Here is an 18,127-nt window from a genome sequence, read left to right as displayed (position 1 = left end):
GATGATAGGGCTGGGTTTACCCTGGTACGGGTAAGATCATAGGCAACAATTTTGTTTGGACCTTATTTATAGTGGAGCTGGGGAGTCTGGTGAGGAGTGTATTAGAAAAATCAAGGCAGGAGATGACAAAAGCATGAATAGCTGACAAAAAAAGTTGTGCCTACAACACTGTTCACCTTCACAGTGGGTTCTAATTTGATACTTCTTAATAAGCAATCACATCAGAATTCCTGTCATCCCGCAGAAAGTACTCGATGTGACAAACTTCTGATTAATGGAAAGAGTCCAGATTTGTGCTCTCAACAACAACAACTTGCACTTATATAGCACCTTCCATGCAGGATAGCGTCTCAAGAGCACTGACCAGTGGAACCTGACTCCGAGCCGGGGGTGGGAGATGGCCGTAAGCACGATCAAAGAGGAAGGTTTTCAGGTGGGACTTGAAAAAGGGGAGAGAGGGAGCAAGGTGATGGGAATGAGGGAGTGTTCCAAAATTTTGGGGGGTAGTGGCTGAAAGTGCAACTTCCGATGGTGAGGCGGAGGGTTTGAGGGACGAGCAGGAGGCTGGTGCTGGGTGGTGGATTGGGGAGTGAGGATGTCGGATAGGTAGGGAGATGCCAAAGAGTGAAGGGATTTGAATATGAGTGTGAGGATCTTGAAGTCGATCCCTCAGTCTGGTTCTCAGACTCATTATTAAGGAATTGCTTCCAGGCATGCTGTAAATTGAATCCAAGTAGCAAGATACAAAAGCCACATATTCTCTCAAAGTAATTGCTGCATGGGCTCCGTTCTCGATTTGCAGTTCTTTACATCAAAGATTGATCTCTTTATAAGGTAAGTAGCTGGGAAGCTTCACACCAAAGTTTAGAAGGCACAGAGAGATCTGATTGATAAATTGTATCCTAAATGTATGGCTCAACATCATTACACACACCACAACAAGGTCAGGGACTGAAATTCAGACGAGGGAAGCACAGACTACTTTAATTTGTGAAATGACATCAGCAGCCCTTCCTTTGCACAGTACTCCTGTGCGGAGGAAGTGGAGTTAGCAGACCCGCACTGTAAGCGAGGCAGCACTCTACTAAAGGGTGCAATATCTGGGTTCCCCTGTATGTAGAACTCAGCAAACTCAAGAGGAAATTGGATCATTATTTGACCAATACATCAATTCAGAGGTATTAAAGATATAGTGTGTGATCTTTATTTTCTTAAGGACCAACCAGATTGACCGTAATGTTTATTCTGGTCCTATACATTCCTTTGTTATGGAGCAGCAATGGCTGAGGATCAATTACAATGCTTTGAATTTGATTCTCAGTCCCTAGGATATGGACTGCAAGGCGTTTCTGGCAGTGCAAAGCAGTACCATCCTTCATTCCAGGATTGCTCTGTGATGTTCACAAACCACTGTAAGGTTTATAGCAACTGTGCATGACAGAAGGTATCACTGCGTTGGCGGGTGTCTATCATTGGCAAGTGCTCCAATATACTCCTCCTCGTGAAGGGTGCTATATAAATGCAAGTTGTTGTTGCTGTTGTTGGAAAGGCCAAGTGGAGGAATTGCAACTTAAATAAGGCGACTGGCATCAACACTGTCATTGGTGTTGAGCAGATAGCTTTGATTTGAACAAGGCTGATCTGCTGTACACGTTCACTAAGGATTGTAACTTAGAAGATGATAAACTGGTGGGGAGTTTCTATTCTAAGCAGAAACACAAGAGTCTGGTTTCAAAGCCCATTTGACTCCATGAAGCCCAACCCTGTGGCACCCCAATTCTCCCATCATGACATACACTAATATTATAAATAACCACAGTGTTTTTATTTTGATTTTATTATCTTAGTTGAGATAAGGATGTTTTTCCTGAAATTGTTCTAAACTTGTCACTAATTTCCATTTATATCCACTGATCCCAGTTTCTTGATTGTTTATCCCTGTAATAGTCTTTTTAACCCTATCTATGTCATTAAGTATTTTATGTTTTGATGAGGTTCCTCTCTCTGGACTTTTTGAAGCTTGGGTTTCACTAATCATACTTCATAATTTATTCCTTTAGTTTTGGGATAGTTTTGTGACTTGTATTTATACCCTTTCCAAAATAATTTTTTGTGGTGCGGTGATCAAATTGAACACAGTATTCCAATTTTATCTGAACTAGTGCATTGTAGAGTATTGGTATAACTTCTGTATGTTTGTGGTATGCTTCTCTAGCTATATATCCTAGCATTCTGTTAGGTGTTATAATTGCTTCCCATATAGTCTGAATATTGAAAGCAAAGGGTCTACTATCACAACAACAAAATTACATTTGTAAAGCGGATTTCACGTCGGGAGGACCTCCCAATGCGCTGGACAGGCAGAGTTACGGGCCCAAGCTGTGAGTCGGGGAGGGTGAAGGTTGGGGGGAGGTGGTGGGGGAAGCATGGAGATCGAAAGCAGTCGAAGAGGAGGGTCTTGAAGGTGGCAAGGGAGAGAGGCGAGGCGGAGGGACTGCGGGGATGGAGTTCCAGAGGGTGGGGGCACAGTGGTGGAAGGCCAGCCCGCCAATACCTCCTGATCCCTTTCTAAAACAATAAAGAAAAATGGCACAAAAAATTACAAAAATTTTCAAAAGACTGACTATGAACCACCAGCTAACAATTAACAGAAGGAGCGTGGGAGCATTAAATGGCAAGTTAAAAACGTTTCCAATGTGGAACAAACTCCTGGCCGCAACAGAAAGGAACTGAGGTATAAATCCAGAGGTAAGGCATTCTTTGTACAATTTGGATGATGGCCTATTCATACATTTATATTTGGAGCGTGAAAGAAAAACTAAAGCCCTTCCTTCACTATTATACAGCTCAGGTATTAGCCTGTCAATATAACTGATGTAGGTGGTCTGCTCTCCTGCACAGTAAAGGGAAAGCATATTATGCTGAAGAGTTAGCCAACAATAAATGCTATTCTGATTACCATCGCATTATAGCATGAAGTACAAGTAATTTGTTTCAGTGAGTCATACCTTATCAAAAGACATTGATCTCTTTTAGGTATAAAAAGATTAACCAACTCCACTGACATTTCCTTTTATTTATCTATTCCTCATGAATGACGATAATATTATTTCAGTAGATTCCATTCAGTACCTGACAAGCCTTGGCAGTGATGTCTGATGGGGTGTCCTGGGAAAACGCAGGTCTCAAAGCTGCTCCTACCTGGGTTTAGAAAAGAAGGTCAATCAAATTTTTTTAAAAAAAGCACAACCCAAACTGAGAAATCCTATTGATTAGATAAATGGAAAGACTTCTTGCTGCAGGTATGGACTTCCTCATTCTTTGAAAAACGTTCAACCCTCAAAAATTCTATTTTATATCTATTTCGTATCTATTTCTCTTCTTGCAATGCACTGGATTGGTAAATTGGAGTATATGAATAGAAAAACAGGATTTAGGGAATTAAAGTAAAAAGGTAGTTGACGTGATAGATAAAAAAAAAGTTAATTTAAAATGTTTAACATTTCAATAGTTTGAGTGAAATTAAACACATTGAGAAAATACCGCAATCACTAGCAGAAATTCATATCCTGCATGTTCAGGGGTTGTTACATGCTGCACTGAATAAGGACTTGTTCAGGCTCCCTGCCCACATCCTGAGGCAATGTTCTTCCCCAGTGTAATCACTGTATGTGACGCTTGAACAAAAGTGGAAGATTTACAAGCATTTAACAAGGCTAAAGATCCTAAAGTAACCATGTTACTGAGGAAGGCGATTGGTTGTGTGCATATCTATTTCTCTTCTTACAATGCACTGGATTGGTAAATTGGAGTATAGGAATAGAAAAACAGGATTTAGGGAATTACATAAAAAGGTAATAAGAATCTAATGGTAGTTGACGGGATAGAAAAAAAAGTTACTTTAAAACTTTTAACATTTAAATAGTTTGAGTGAAATTAAACTGTTAAACTATAATATATCCACGTTGAAAACTGTACACATGCGTACAGTACAAACCTTTGCTTCCTATTAGTGCTGGAAGGTAATAGTCAAACTTACATTTGCTTGATACTGTTCCAAAATCACATGACCTGGAAACTCGGGCTCCGGGACTGCTGCAAACTTTTTGATGATGTCCTCGAGCGCCTGGAGTCCTGCCATTCGTAGCTCGTTACTGTGGTCAGTGGCTGCCATGAAGGCCATGCGGATAAGGTCAGAGAGGTGCAACACCAACAGATCATCTGCAAACCGGTCAAAAAGAAGAAATGGTAAAGCCATTTCTATCTGCGAAATGCGCACACAATGCAACATTGATACAGTTACTAGGATAAGAGTAAACTACAGGGCTACGGGGAAAGGGCAGGTAATTCTGGAAGGATTGTTATTTAAAGAGACAACACAAACCCGATTGGCCCTCTGTGCTGTGAATTTCTATGGGTCTATGGTATTTCATATAGTGACATGGTATTTGTTTTGCATATGGAATTACCAGGCTTTAACTCTTTTTTTCAGATTTATCAGGTATTGACAAACATTAAGCGCAACAATTTAATAATAATAGTGCTAATCCTTCCATTTGATATAGCACCTTATCATCGAGACGTCTCAAAGCGCTTCACAGGATACACTGTAAAGTGAATTGACTGTATATTTTGTGGGAGATTTAATTTAGTTAAGTTAAATGAAAGTCCCGCAATCAGCCGCAGAATGAATGATCAGTTTATCTGGATGACTGCTGACTATCACCCAGGTGAGGATGGAATCTTTAAAGTCCAACCAAGCAGGCAGATGGGAACTCAGTTTAATGTCTCATCTGAAGGATGGCATCTCTACCCTGTCACTGCATTGGTAATATTAGATAATATTATTATTAATTTAAGCACAGTACTTACTGTACACATGCGTGCAGTACAAACCCTTGCTTCCTATTAGTGCTGGAAGGTAATAGTCAAACTTACGTTTGCTTACTGACAATTCTCTTTTTTTATGCGTGAGAAATTACTGACAAATCACTGTAATTATCAACCAAAGTGGCTCAAGGGTAGATAAGAGAATAACACTGGTTTCACGGTTCCAGCACATTACTTCCAGCAGCTAATTACAGTAAAACTTGTGTAAGTCTGATCATTATAAACCATATAATCGCCTAAGTCATACATCTGCCCAAGTCCTGTTCAAGAGTTTAGATTCTATGCAACTTTGACATAACCCATACTTTGCATAAGTTATATCAAATGTATGGTCCCAACTGATACGATTTATGTGAGATTTACTGTATTCTCAAAGCTGGAACAAAGAAGTGATATTTCAACCTGTGGTAAAAATGCAACATCAAGTGAGACACTTTAACATAGACATACTTCTGGGATTCTTTAGCTTCGCTGTCCTGGCCTTAGCAAGATCAAAGTGAACTTTGTCTGCATTCTCACACAGCAGCATAATACGGCAAAGACAGTCAGCAGCAAACACACGGGTAGCCCATCGGGGGGCAACCGAGGGCTTGGATTTATCATCATCGCCGATACTGGTGAACATTATTTCATCGTCCATTTCATCCTTTTTTTCTCCATCATCATCTCTCATTCCTTCCAGCTGGCCTGCAGCATTCACATCTGTAAAATCAGGAAGGACATCCCCAAGTTTAGCACATCACAAATTTCAAACTAATAAAATAATCTTTGCATTTGATATAGCACTTGTAACGTGGAAGCATCTCAAAGGGCTTCACAGGTAATTGTTGTCAGGCGTAGTGACTGCGTATTTTCTGAGTGGATGTGGCACACAGCAAGCATACAGAAACAACTAGGAAGTGAATAACCATTTATAATTTTTGTCAATATTGGGGGCCAAATATTCTAAACTCCTGCTGATAACTGGAATTACATCTTGCCAACAGTCTGAGAACTCTTCATTGGAAGTAGATTGTTTTGAAGCAGAGTTCCTGCAGTTTGGCAGATACACTTCAGCTTATAATCAGGAGTCACAATTTGCAACTCGAAGTAATTATTTGCAACTCAAGTTAAAAATATCACTCTCTAGACCTCTATTTCACTATTGTTTGTCAGAATTTTTTTTTGTACAATGTTCATTCGATTTCAGATTTAAAAGGTTCACTTGATTTTTATAATGTGTCAAAAGGTAAAATCACTCTGTGATGTGGTATAGAGTCATACAGTTTGGAGGAGGGAAAAGGTACGAGATTGGACAATCTTCTACTTTCAAAGAGAGATTTAGATGAAGAAGGACCTGCGATCCATTTAATCTCATCCTTCCAGAATACCAACCCTACTGTCCTTCCATCACTGATCGAGCTTTTTTTCAAAAACGTGTCCAGGGTCATGACCTGAACGATCATTCCTGGTATATATTCCAGTTGTTGAGTACCCGCGGGTAAAGAAATACTTTACCAGTTGTTGCTGCTAAAACGTCTTTGCATAGCTTCAGCCAATGAGATAGTTTTTCAACTGCCAAGGATGAGAGCATATGACCCAGTGTGTCATGAATGTCAGCGCACAGCTTGCGATCAGTCTCACGGTCAAGCATTCCAAAGAGCACTCCCTCGAGACCAGTCTCGGTGATGCTCACATCTGAAAGATAAATACACAGATTTCAATCACTTCACTATGAGATGTTGAAATTCTAGCTCGGTTGGTTTTCAAATACTTTTTCCTTATTTAGACTAAAAAGCAGCTTTTTTTTTACATGGAGCAACTTCCTTATAAATGGTATGAATAGTGCATTATATTCCTCAAAGCTAGAACGGCGACAGAGGTAGCTTTGCATTGGTGTCACAGCAAACACTAATGGATGATGTTGGCAAACGAGGATCTGCTTTTCTCAGGTCAAGGTACAATTTACAATATGAGCTTCTTACAGATCAAAAGGTGCACCAGAGACATTTTGAGAATTTTTTTCTCTCTAAAATTAACACTTACCAATGCCACTGCTTTCCTTGTCTCCAACATTTCTCAAAAGACTCATTGCATATTCACACACCTCGGCTGCCTCCCTCTGAGCCAGCTGCCGAAGGCATGCCACAGCGGCTCTACGGAGGAGCAGATGAGAACTGCACAAGTGTACCTGAAGAAGAGAATTGGTCAACATCAAGTACAACAACAACTTGCATTGATATAGCGCCCTTCACGCGGGTTGAATCTTGGAGTACCAATCAAGCAGGGGGTCAAAATACTGCAAACTAAGAAAACGTCAACTTAACCTATATTTGTTCTAAAATAAGAAATAAACTCAATTCCTCTATTTATTAAAATAAATAATTAAGTCTTATATTTTTTGTAGAGAAACTCTAACGTAATCTAGAAGAGCAATTCAATATTCAGCTGGAATGTGGATGACAGTAATGCTAATAATATGCCATAATATGAAGTGTGACACACTTTTCTGGTAGGTGGTGAATTTGACTGGAGTACACTTTATGAGACTGAAACTTCAGATGGAATTTTTAGCCCAATTTATGTTGGTCTGTGAAGCACAACACTGACACCCCCATTTGTGGAATATTGCTTAAGTATGCTTCCCTCCTCTAATTTACCGTCCAATGAGAAAAAACAAGGGAAAGCCACCAAGTCTGGCTTACCCCAGTTCCATTAAAGCTTTAGGTCACAGAGCTTAACAGAACTGGCAAGGACTGATGTTCCACTCCCTCCTTCCTGCCAGGATGTGTTTGATGTCTACTTGGCCACTACCCACGATGGAATGACTGAAGCAGGAAGCTGACTTATGTAGGAATTGTGGGCTACAGACTCCGTAGCCCTGAGAGAAGCGTGGGACCGTGGGCTTGCACCAAAGTTACCGTAGCCAACGTTTAGCCTCAGGTATGTCTGCAGTTACCAATCAAGCCATGAAATTTTTTTTTTTTAACCCACAATACGTCTAATTGTAGGGACAGACTTAATGTGTTGTAATAAATCAAATATGATTACTGTAATTCCAAGATTCTGACATATTCATTTATCAAAAAATCCAATAGCTTTCTCCATCATAATCGCACACTGTTGCTATAAATTATTGCTGGCACCACTATCTTAGTTACCTTAGCTAAAAAAATCAATCAAGCCTTGCTTCTCCAAAATTATACACATCTATTACAACAGTGGAAACTGGATCAAATGTCTTGTTTGCTAACTTCTTAATGAACAAAATCCCATTATTAATAAATAATTTTTGTGCATAAAGCAGAAAACATTTTAATTAAGTTTTCTATGAATATGGTAGTTGTTGTGGACATTACTATTTATTCAAATGTCTTGTTTGATATTTGATCCGATTCCGCCAGAGTCACAACTGTCCCCGAATTGAATGGTGCTGGAACAAATTCAATTTTATTCTAACTGCAATTTTGTCAGCAATGTACTTACACACAAGCTAGGGACTAGGCTTGAGAGATTGACGTGCCGTGGTGCAAACATATGAAGCTGCTGCAGGCAGGATATAGCTGCTGCCTGAGCGAGAGAGTCGGAATGATCTTGCATTATGGCACAGCCTACGAGACATGATGAACGGATTGTTGATGTTGAGGCTCCATTACCTGGAAGAAATATCAATCATTATTAATGTTTAACTTCTTTCCAGCAGCAAATCTCACAGTTTTGGTAGTGAAGTCATTTTTGATAATAGAGAAAGAATATCACTTTCCTAGCTGTTCCATTGGGAGTTAAACAATGAGGCATAAAATAGGTAAATGATAAATTGTTCTCTGGTCACAACTTAGATGCATCACACGTGGAAAATAGTACTTTTAGTTTTAATGACACATTTCCACAAATACTTTGAAACAAATCCTGCAAATGTTAAATTTGTTGAGATCAAATTGTATTGCATGCTCACTAAGCACTTTGAGACTCTTCCCTGCTTCGCCGCCTCCCAGATTCTTTCTTCCGACTCCCACTGCGAGGAAATGCTGGACTTCCTCGAGTCCAAAATCGAAGGAATCCGCTCAGCTGCCACTGCCCTCCCAACTTACACCCCCTCCCTACCCTCTCCCCCACACTCCGACCACTACCTATTGCTCCTTCAATACCCTTGAACTTGTCACCCCCTCCTCTGTCATCACCACCATATCCTCCATGAAGCCCACTACCTGCTCCCTGGACCCCATCCCCACCGCTCTCCTTAAATCCCAGCTCCACCTCCTTGCCCCACTACTCGCCGATATCATCAACCTTTCCCTGTCATCTGGCACTGTTCCTTCCCCCTTCAAAACAGCCACTTTCACCCCCAGCCTGAAGAAACCTTCCCTTAACCCATCACAGCTATCCAGCTACCGGCCCATCTCAAACCTCCCTTTTCTGTCCAAGGTCCTTGAGAGAGCTGTTGCCTCCCAGCTTCGCTCTTTCCTCTCCTCTCACTCCCTCCATGAACCCCTCCAATCGGGTTTCCATGCTGCCCACAGCATGAAACTGCTCTAGTCAAGGTCACAAATGACATCCTGACCATGTGTGACCAGAGCTCCCTCTGCCTCCTCATCCTCCTTGACCTCTCCGCCGCCTTTGATACTATGGACCACTCAATCCTCCTCCACCATCTCTCCTCCCACCTCAACCTTCAAGGTTCTGTCCTTGACTGGTTCAGGTCCTACCTTTCACACCGCCTCCACTTCGTCGCAACAAATGGCTTCTCCTCCAGCCCCCACACCATCTTGTGTGGTGTTCCTCAGGGCTCTATCCTCGGTTCCCTCCTCTTCACCCTCTACATGCTCCCCCTTGGTGACATCATCCGCAGACATGTAAATTTCTACATGTATGCGGATGACACCCAACTCTACCTCTCTGCCTCCACCCTGAACTCCAGGACTAGTGGCGTCCTGACTGACTGCCTGTCCGACATCAAGTCCTGGACGAGGGACAGCTTTCTCCAACTGAACGTCAGCAAGACCGAGGCCCTCCTGATTGGCTCGCGCCAGCGCCTCCACACCTCAGGCACTGGCAGCATCAGCCTTCATGGCTGCACACTCAACCTCACTAAGCCAGTCAGGAACCTGGGTGTCTTGTTTGACCCTGAACTGTCCTTTCTCCCCCACATCCGCGCCATGACCGGCATTGCCTACCACCACCTCCGCAACATTGCCAGACTCCGCCACTGTCTCACCCCTCAGGCTGCTGAAGCCCTCACCGTGTAGTTGTCACATCAAGGCTCAATTATGGAAACTCCTCCTCACCGGCCTTCCCAAATCTTCCCTTCGCAACCTGCAGATCATCCAAAACTCTGCAGCTCGTGTACTCTAGCGCACCAGGCTCCATGACCCCATCATTCCCACTCTCGCCTGACTCTACTGGCTCCCCATCCCCCAGAGGATCGAATTCAAGATGCTCGCCCTCACTTTCAAGGCCATCCATGGCCTTGCGCTCTCCTACCTCTCTGACCTGCTGACTCCCTACCAACTTGCCCGCTCCCTCCATTCAGCGGGCTCCGACCTGCTCCATGTCACCCGTCCGACCCACCCTATCATCGGTGGCCAGGCTTTCAGCCTCTCTGCCCCCACACTCTGCAACTCCATTCCACAGTCCCTTTGCCTCGCTTTATCCCTGGCCTCCTTCAAGGCCGGTCTCCAGACCCTCCTCTTCGACCATGCCTTCGGTCCCCCTCCCACCTCTCGGCCTTCCCTCACCCCTACCCCTCCTCTCCCCCATGCTCGGGTCCTGACCCCTGACTATTCAGTGCCTTGGGACGTCCTCCGAACGTGAAAGGTGCTCTATAAATGTAATTTTGTTGTTGTTGTCATCGTGTGGAGGGCGCTATATAAGTACAAGTTGTTATTGTATCCCTCCAAATGAGGTGGAAACCTCCAGTGAAACACAGCACATGATTAGAGCTGCTTCTCAGATACTCCTATATTGCCACCTGTGGACTCATACCTGCTTTGAGCATCTGGTTTTGGCTGAAGAAGAGTAAGGAAAGATAAACATGAGATGGTGCTTAAGTGGTACCCAGCCAGTGCAGAGCTTTGTGGGGTGGTGGTAGGCGGGGGCGGGGTGGGGGGGAGTGGAGATGATTCAAAGCTATTGAAGAGATAAGACGTAAGGTGGGCTTTAAAAGTGGGGAGGGAAGAAATGTGGAGTGCGGGACTCTGAGACTGACTTGCAGAGATTGGGGGCAGGGTGGCTGAGAGCTCATCAACTGATGGGTGTTGATGGTGCTGGTGGGGATGGGTAATGAATCAGAAGGGAGAACATGAAGCAGCCAGTAGTTGCTGAGCAGAGGGAATGGCTGGGTCAAATCACATAAATTGTCATTTATGAGAAATTCAGAAGAGGTCATTTGATCCATTTGATTTCATCCTTTCAGAATGCAGACACTACTGTTCTCCCACTGCAGCATCAGGCTGTTTCCAAATGAGTTTAATATCCATTACACAAGATCTAAAATGTTGCAAATCACAGATAAGGCTATACTTGACATTGTTCGTTCAGTTACATTTAATAAGTTAAATCTAGCAACAGATCTCGCTTCACTTTCCATTAACTTTTCTCCTACCCATTCAGTGCATGAAATTACCTTGCAGCTCTGGTCCAACTGTAGTAATTAATGCTCCCAAACAACGACCCAAACACTGGTGCACTTCTGTATGCGATGGAGGAACAGTCAGAAGAAGTGTGAGAACGAGTGAAAGTGTTGGCTCCACATATCCACGATACATTGGACCACTAGAGTCTACAATCAGAGCTAGGGAATGAAGAGCCCAGGTCTGAAAAATGGAAATAATCCAGTCAGTGTCGAGCATTTGGAGCCAAAATCTCCTAAAAAAGTTACTTCTTTAAAACTATTATACCTGCACTTCAGGGGAGGTTCCATCTTGAGCAAGAGCCAGAAGAATGCTGACGCTTGTCTTCAGATGCTGCCCAGAGCCGATTCCCCCCACGTATCGATGGAGACAACCAAGAGCAAGTGAGTGACCGGTCCTAGATACCACATCACGGGCAGATTTCAGTCTAACAAAATAGAAATCTATGAGGAACTGTGCTCTGATACATTAGTCCACTGCAATCTTTACTTAATTAATTGATAATTGATTGATTGATTGATTGAAAGAGCTTTATTGCATACTTGTCAAAACTGTATTGTGCCATCCTGGCTATGAAAGTGGCCTCTCCGACCACCTGTGCCATCCTTCCCAGAGCTTCACCCGCTGCACATCGCAGAATTGGATTGGGGTTGTCCAGAGCTCCCATAACCAATGCTAGAGCAGACCTTCGCACTTCATCAGGACCCAGGGTACTCTTATTTTCAGCAAGTCCCTTAAAGAAATAGAAAGGACACTTGCTTTTCTTTCATAGATCTGCAGTTTTGACATTTGCGGGAAGGGCAGTGCAGATATTGCAGAAATATTGAATACCTGCACCCATATTGTGCCCAGAATTCCAAAAAGGTTCTTATTTGAAAATTTCTACACAACCAATAATTCTAGCTAACACGTAACAGTTTTCTTAAAGTTCCTCAATGAAAGAATTGTACCTTAAGTGCACTGAGAACAGAAGTGAAAATGTTGATTTGTACTGCCTGCTGACGCACTCCCTTCGCCTGCTTAATGCATTCAGCAAAATGGTCCAGCATCTGTAATCTGAAGAAACATAGAACATGAGGAGCATCAGCAGTCACTAACACAATGCGATTTATAGTGATTACAAATTGCACAATGCCAGATAAAGTGAATAGGAAAAGGCAATAACCTGAACAATATTCTTTATGAACAAAATCCATTAACAATAAATAAATGGTTTCTGTGCATAAAGTAGGAAACATTTTTATTAAGATTTCTATGAATACAGTTGTTGTTATTCAAATTCTTAGCTTCTGCTTTTAAAGAAATTAATATTTTCTTAGCAGCCAGCTTTGAAGGTGGTACAGTTGATAGCAGAGTGGAGACAAACTGGTGAGACAGGATTGCCCAGCTGATAACTTGCTTCAGAGCAAGTTCATCACATCACTACTGAAAGGATATTTAAAACTTCACAGGAAGAATCATGGAGGTGGAAGGTAATGTGAAGGAAAGGGCTTCTGCATTCCTAGCTTAAGAGACAGGAAGTCATAAAGGAAAAAGAGAGGGACCATTGAGAGAGATGAGGTTATAGAGTAAGGGGCACAGAGAGTGAAAGAGAAAGTCAAAAAGGATTAGAAAAAAATAGAAAGATGGAGATCCAGAGATAGCAAGAGACAGAGAAAACCAGAGAATTAGTTAAAAGTAAAATAAAATATTAGAGAAGGTCAAAGTGAAAGGCAGAAAGAGAGAAAAGAGCTGTCACATTGTGGTACTACAATGACAGTATGACTCTTGGTAGAAGAAAGTTTTGGTTAGTACTCTAGACAAATTTATATTTTGTATGATAACCAATAAACTGCACATTCACTGCTACTTCAACTGCCCAAAAAACAAAGGAAGAGAACCCGTTTCTGTAATGCAATTCATGTGTTTTGCTGCACATGCTACAAAATACTTGCTTCAAAAATGGTTCAGTACAATCTGACTTACCTATGCTTGAAAGATACATGAGGAAATACCACACCAAAGAGCGCAACAGAAGCATCAATGACTGACACGCCAAGTGGAAGAGGTCCAGGTACAGCCTCCCCCACAGGAATACGCAAATAGATCGAGGATGGATCATGCTCCAGGGCTCCACTTCCTGAGGCACTATTTGGCTGGAGCTGTGGGAAGAATTTGAGTATTCTTTGCTTAACTTAAATGTAAGGGAAATCATTTTCTTATTTCGATTATGAATTGGTTTGGTTTATTTGCAAGAGCAGCTGGCATGAGCTGGTTCCAAGATTCATAAGCAAATTTCACAATTGTTCTGGTCATAATCACATATTTAAGCCTCAGTGGTGGACAGAACAGATTTTGAAAAATGTTTCAATTGATAAACATCTATAACTTTGTTCCATGGCCCACAAATGACAACCTCAATAACTTGTAATATTTTCTGTTTCACAATGAATTACGTATGGTACATTCTTCCTCCACAATGAAACACTTGTTAAAGATAACAAGATCTTTCTTGGATGTTCCTAATTATTTTCCATTCGCCAAAGAATCAAAGCGTTTGTTAGATTGCAACAGTTATTACAAAGAAGCTCTCACACTCACAACACTTGCTGATACTGAAGTTACAGAGTCCAATGTGCCAAAGTCTCATATCTCCAAAGGACGAACTGCTGGTTTCCAGCCCAACAGATCTGAGAGGAGACTCATTTAAGTGGTACATATATACTGAGCATTGACTAGATGTGAGGTAGGATGGACAGCTGGGGAACGAACATAGATAACCTCAGCATCATGTCCTTCCTACCCCACCTACAGTCCCTGAACAGATCTGCTTTCCTCCACTTCTTCCACACTGCCCACATCTGACCATATCTCACATTCAATGCAGCCAAAACCCTCATCCAGATGGCTTCTTGCATGTTTCTCATCCCCTCCGCTCCACTATCGGTAGCTGTACTTTCCTCCACTACATCCGAAATTATGGAATTCTCAGCCTCAATCCCTCCACCTTATCTCCTCAACTGTCTTCAAATCACACCTGAAGATCTTCCTCTTCAACCATCCCTATGGTCACTTCCCCTCTCTCACCGGCTCGGCATCAAGCTCCGACTGTTAATAGCTCCGAGACACTACCTGCGTAAAGGGCACTGTATAAATGCAAGTTGTTGTTGATCCTCTTAGTCTGGGACTACATGAATTTGTTCTCAAATGCAGTTTGCAGTGAAATGATCTTGCTGAGTCTTTGAGGGTAGTGTGCATATTCTGTATGAAGACTATTTCAGAGGAACAGTCAGTAAGCTGGAGTTCGTGTTGAACCAGAAAGAAGGTTTTGGTTTAAAAGAGGAATTTATTTTGATAAGAGGTTCCGAAATTTAAGGATTTCCAGTATCTTGGATGATAGTGAAAAAAGAGTTCCATTATTGCTGCGCTTTGAATAACTGGTCCTGAATTTGCAATTGCATACTGCACACCAGCAACACAACCTACTAATAGAAACCAATTATTGCATCTTTTGAGGTTCAATTTATTTTTTCAATCAAAAGAAAAGGTTTTTTAGACCACTCTGGATTATAGCAAGCAATCTAGCATGGGATAGAATACCATGGTTTACAGTAATTCTCCAACCCCACCTCAAAATGCTTCACCATTTGAATGAGAAGCAAGAAGTGGAGTAACACCTTAATCTACTTTATCTTCTTTTATTTGGAGGCTTTTTTATACCCCCAGCAGCATCTCCAACCATGTAGACATTTTCAGCATGTTCCTATAAATGTGTCGCACTGACTGTCAAATAACATGGAACAATGTGACTACTTCCTTGGAATGGGAAGTGAACTCAGGCGACCTATACACTCTGGTTGGGAGTCAGTAATGATTCCAGTGTGGACTTTTTGCTCACTTATAATCTCAGGGGCATTGTGGATAAAGATGCTTTATACCCTTTCTGCTTCAACAGACAATATCAAAATAACCCCCTCTTTACAAACCAATTATTATGACTTTTGGGATGCGCAGCTTCTCTGGGTTGTCTGCCCATGCTTAATTTGCAATGTCATCTGCAATTCAGATTCTTACTGAATGGGAAACTTAGTGTCAATTATCACTTAGCTGAGGTACGAGTGGGATAGTGTTTCTTTCTCACTCAAGGACCACCAGAGACTCCCTTAATTACTGGTAAATCACCACCTGCCACAGCAATATTGAAATTAATTTGTAGGGTTTGTGGAAAGAATGATGTATTGAAGGCCCTTTATCCTAAATATGATTTAATATGATCCTGTTATCCTGTTATTTGCTTTCTCTGTCTTTTTGCTCCTGGGAGTTTAGATTCATATGGTCTTACTGGTGCTGACAGACCATGCTGATTAATATGATGTCATTGTATCAGAAAAATATATTGACCTGAAAAAAAGCATGATCATAACATTTCTCCAAGAGCTATCAAGAGAGATAATGACCTTCCTCACTCTGAATATTTACGAGGGCTGAATAGCTTTATTCTGTGCTGTCAATTTCTATGGTTCTATCTGAAAGCCACTTCCTGTGGTCCTGATCCCTGGTCCACTGAAGTAGATAGTGATCGTTACAGCATTAGATGTTTGGGAGCAGGAGTGTTCTGTAATTTAACACTTCTCTTCGCATTTGATATAGCTCTATCACATGCTCCCGAGGCACATCCTTTAAGTCATTTACAAGGATTCAGATGAACAGATGCCACAGTAGGACTTGTCACCTAAGAATGTACCATTAGTGATGTTATCACAACCTGAAACTTGCCTTCATACTATTTATGGGCACAGAATGGACATACCAGCAAACATGATATGAAGCTACAATCTATAAGAAGCTTGGGTTGATGTAGATTTGCATCATTCTCATGTCAAGTGGCTAAGGAAAGTTGTTAGATCCCTTTTCCTCCTCAATTCTTTCTCTTTTTCTCTTTTCCCATTCAGTCCTCAGAATAACAACACATTTTGCGTCACAGGCTGTTGTTTCAGCTAAATGAGTGAGCCCCATGGCATCCTGTGGTTTCTCCTCCTCTCACTTCTTAATGACTCATACACCACCATCACTGTAATTATCCCCTATTTATACCCATCCTGGAAATATGATGCAATGTCTTGTATGCATACAGCAGCTATACCTTCTGTTACCTTGTCTGCAGTTGGAACATTGTCACTTCTTTTGCAGTTTAATTGGGAAATCTGACTGTACAGTACTTTACAAATACCCCCACCATTTACAAAATTATAACACCATATGTTTTCACCAACTGTTAATACAAATTAAGAAAGAAACCAGTGCTCCAGTTTACAGGTAGTACATTTATAAACCTAAATGTTAAATATAATCAAACAACTTAAATATCACAATACAAGTATTTAAGAAGCTAAGGACAACCTCCTTATAAGGTGTCCCCTTAAGTGTCCTGCATGGACTTGCTGGGACAAATGGGACTGCTTCTGTGCCTCAAAGTTCCAGTAATTCTATGACGAAGTAAACCTGAGAGTGTGAGAAGATCTATAGTTTTGAGATCCTGGAAAAGAGTGATCTAGAAAATAGTGTAGTGATTTTCAATATCAATTCCGCAAAGATGAGAGAATAATGTGTAAGATAAATACTTGAAGCTAGCAAGGCAGGGGTGTTCCCAAGAGCAATGTTACTAGTAATGATATATTAGATAAAAACAAGAAATGTTGCTTAGTGGATGCTAAAGGGAAGAAAGTATCTTAAGTAACCAGAGAGCAATGTTTCTTCCTTCCCACAAAAAATGGACTTGGCTTCCTTCCCAATGGCAGTCAATGTTGGCAACTTGTCTCACGAAAAGATCATGGGTACGAATCCATGTCCTGCCAATCAAAGGCATAGGCTGTTGAGCACTAATTTTCCTTTATGATGCTCTATCCTAATGTTAAGCAGACATCAACTCATTCAGACACACTCTCAGCAAAAGACCATGAAATGCAAAGCATTTTCTTTTCAACTGAATGGGCTCATAAACAAAAAGAGGCAGTCTGTGGTTCCTCACCTGATCTTCAATTGACTTATGATCAGTTTCCTGCAGCCATGATCCTAAGAGAACACTGTCGTCATAGTGACAGAGCGATCGCAGTAGAGATGTAGTTGTGTTGGCAGAATTATCAGTCAGGGTAAACTCTGCAACCAATTCTCGAAGCAAAGCATTAAAGCTTCCTGTTAGAAAGGATTTTAATGAAAAAGTAAAAATTCTCATAAAAGTACCTGCAGAGCATATGTCTACAACAGATTGACAGGAATCATAACAAGAGGTTTGTGGTCTATAGCATGTAACCAGCCAGAGGGATGTTTATATTATGTAATTATTTTTTAATAAACAATCATGCATTATACCAAATCACAGAAAAACTATCAGTTTCATACTGTACGACAAGAAATTGCTGTCCTTTCACACAACAGTATTTGCTCTATCCTATATTTTGGTTTCTAGGTCAATCTACTATCTTTTTCAGTCACATAACTAGGTCAAAAATCCCTGTTGACTCCTAAGCACTTCTGCCTAATATAAGTGGGTTTTTTGAGTAAATTTATGAGTATTAACTTCTGCAGGGGGTCCAACCTTTTGGCTGTTGTGGGCCAGATTCCCTATTTGAGAAAGGTCAATGGATTGGTTG

The 18,127-nt window shown here is 41.5% G+C and overlaps 1 protein-coding gene across 1 annotated transcript in view; it reads right to left on the bottom strand.

Moving 5' to 3' along the window:
• Positions 1–18,127, bottom strand: part of heatr5b (HEAT repeat containing 5B) — a 56,481-nt gene that overhangs the window by 14,600 nt on the left and 23,754 nt on the right. The window contains exons 16-27 of the mRNA XM_007888933.2: positions 17,506–17,669; positions 13,464–13,639; positions 12,449–12,554; positions 12,041–12,231; positions 11,766–11,925; positions 11,492–11,681; positions 8,356–8,525; positions 6,916–7,060; positions 6,388–6,567; positions 5,341–5,592; positions 4,040–4,221; positions 3,133–3,201 (exon numbers count right to left, since the gene is read on the bottom strand). Coding sequence (XP_007887124.1) covers positions 3,133–3,201; positions 4,040–4,221; positions 5,341–5,592; positions 6,388–6,567; positions 6,916–7,060; positions 8,356–8,525; positions 11,492–11,681; positions 11,766–11,925; positions 12,041–12,231; positions 12,449–12,554; positions 13,464–13,639; positions 17,506–17,669 — 1,985 coding nt within the window. The remainder of the gene's footprint in view (positions 1–3,132; positions 3,202–4,039; positions 4,222–5,340; positions 5,593–6,387; positions 6,568–6,915; positions 7,061–8,355; positions 8,526–11,491; positions 11,682–11,765; positions 11,926–12,040; positions 12,232–12,448; positions 12,555–13,463; positions 13,640–17,505; positions 17,670–18,127) is intronic.

The sequence above is a fragment of the Callorhinchus milii genome, unplaced genomic scaffold (genome assembly GCF_018977255.1).
Source record: "Callorhinchus milii isolate IMCB2004 unplaced genomic scaffold, IMCB_Cmil_1.0 Scaffold3, whole genome shotgun sequence".
Lineage (NCBI taxonomy): Eukaryota > Metazoa > Chordata > Chondrichthyes > Chimaeriformes > Callorhinchidae > Callorhinchus > Callorhinchus milii.
This window is presented reverse-complemented; position numbering and strand designations above follow the sequence as displayed.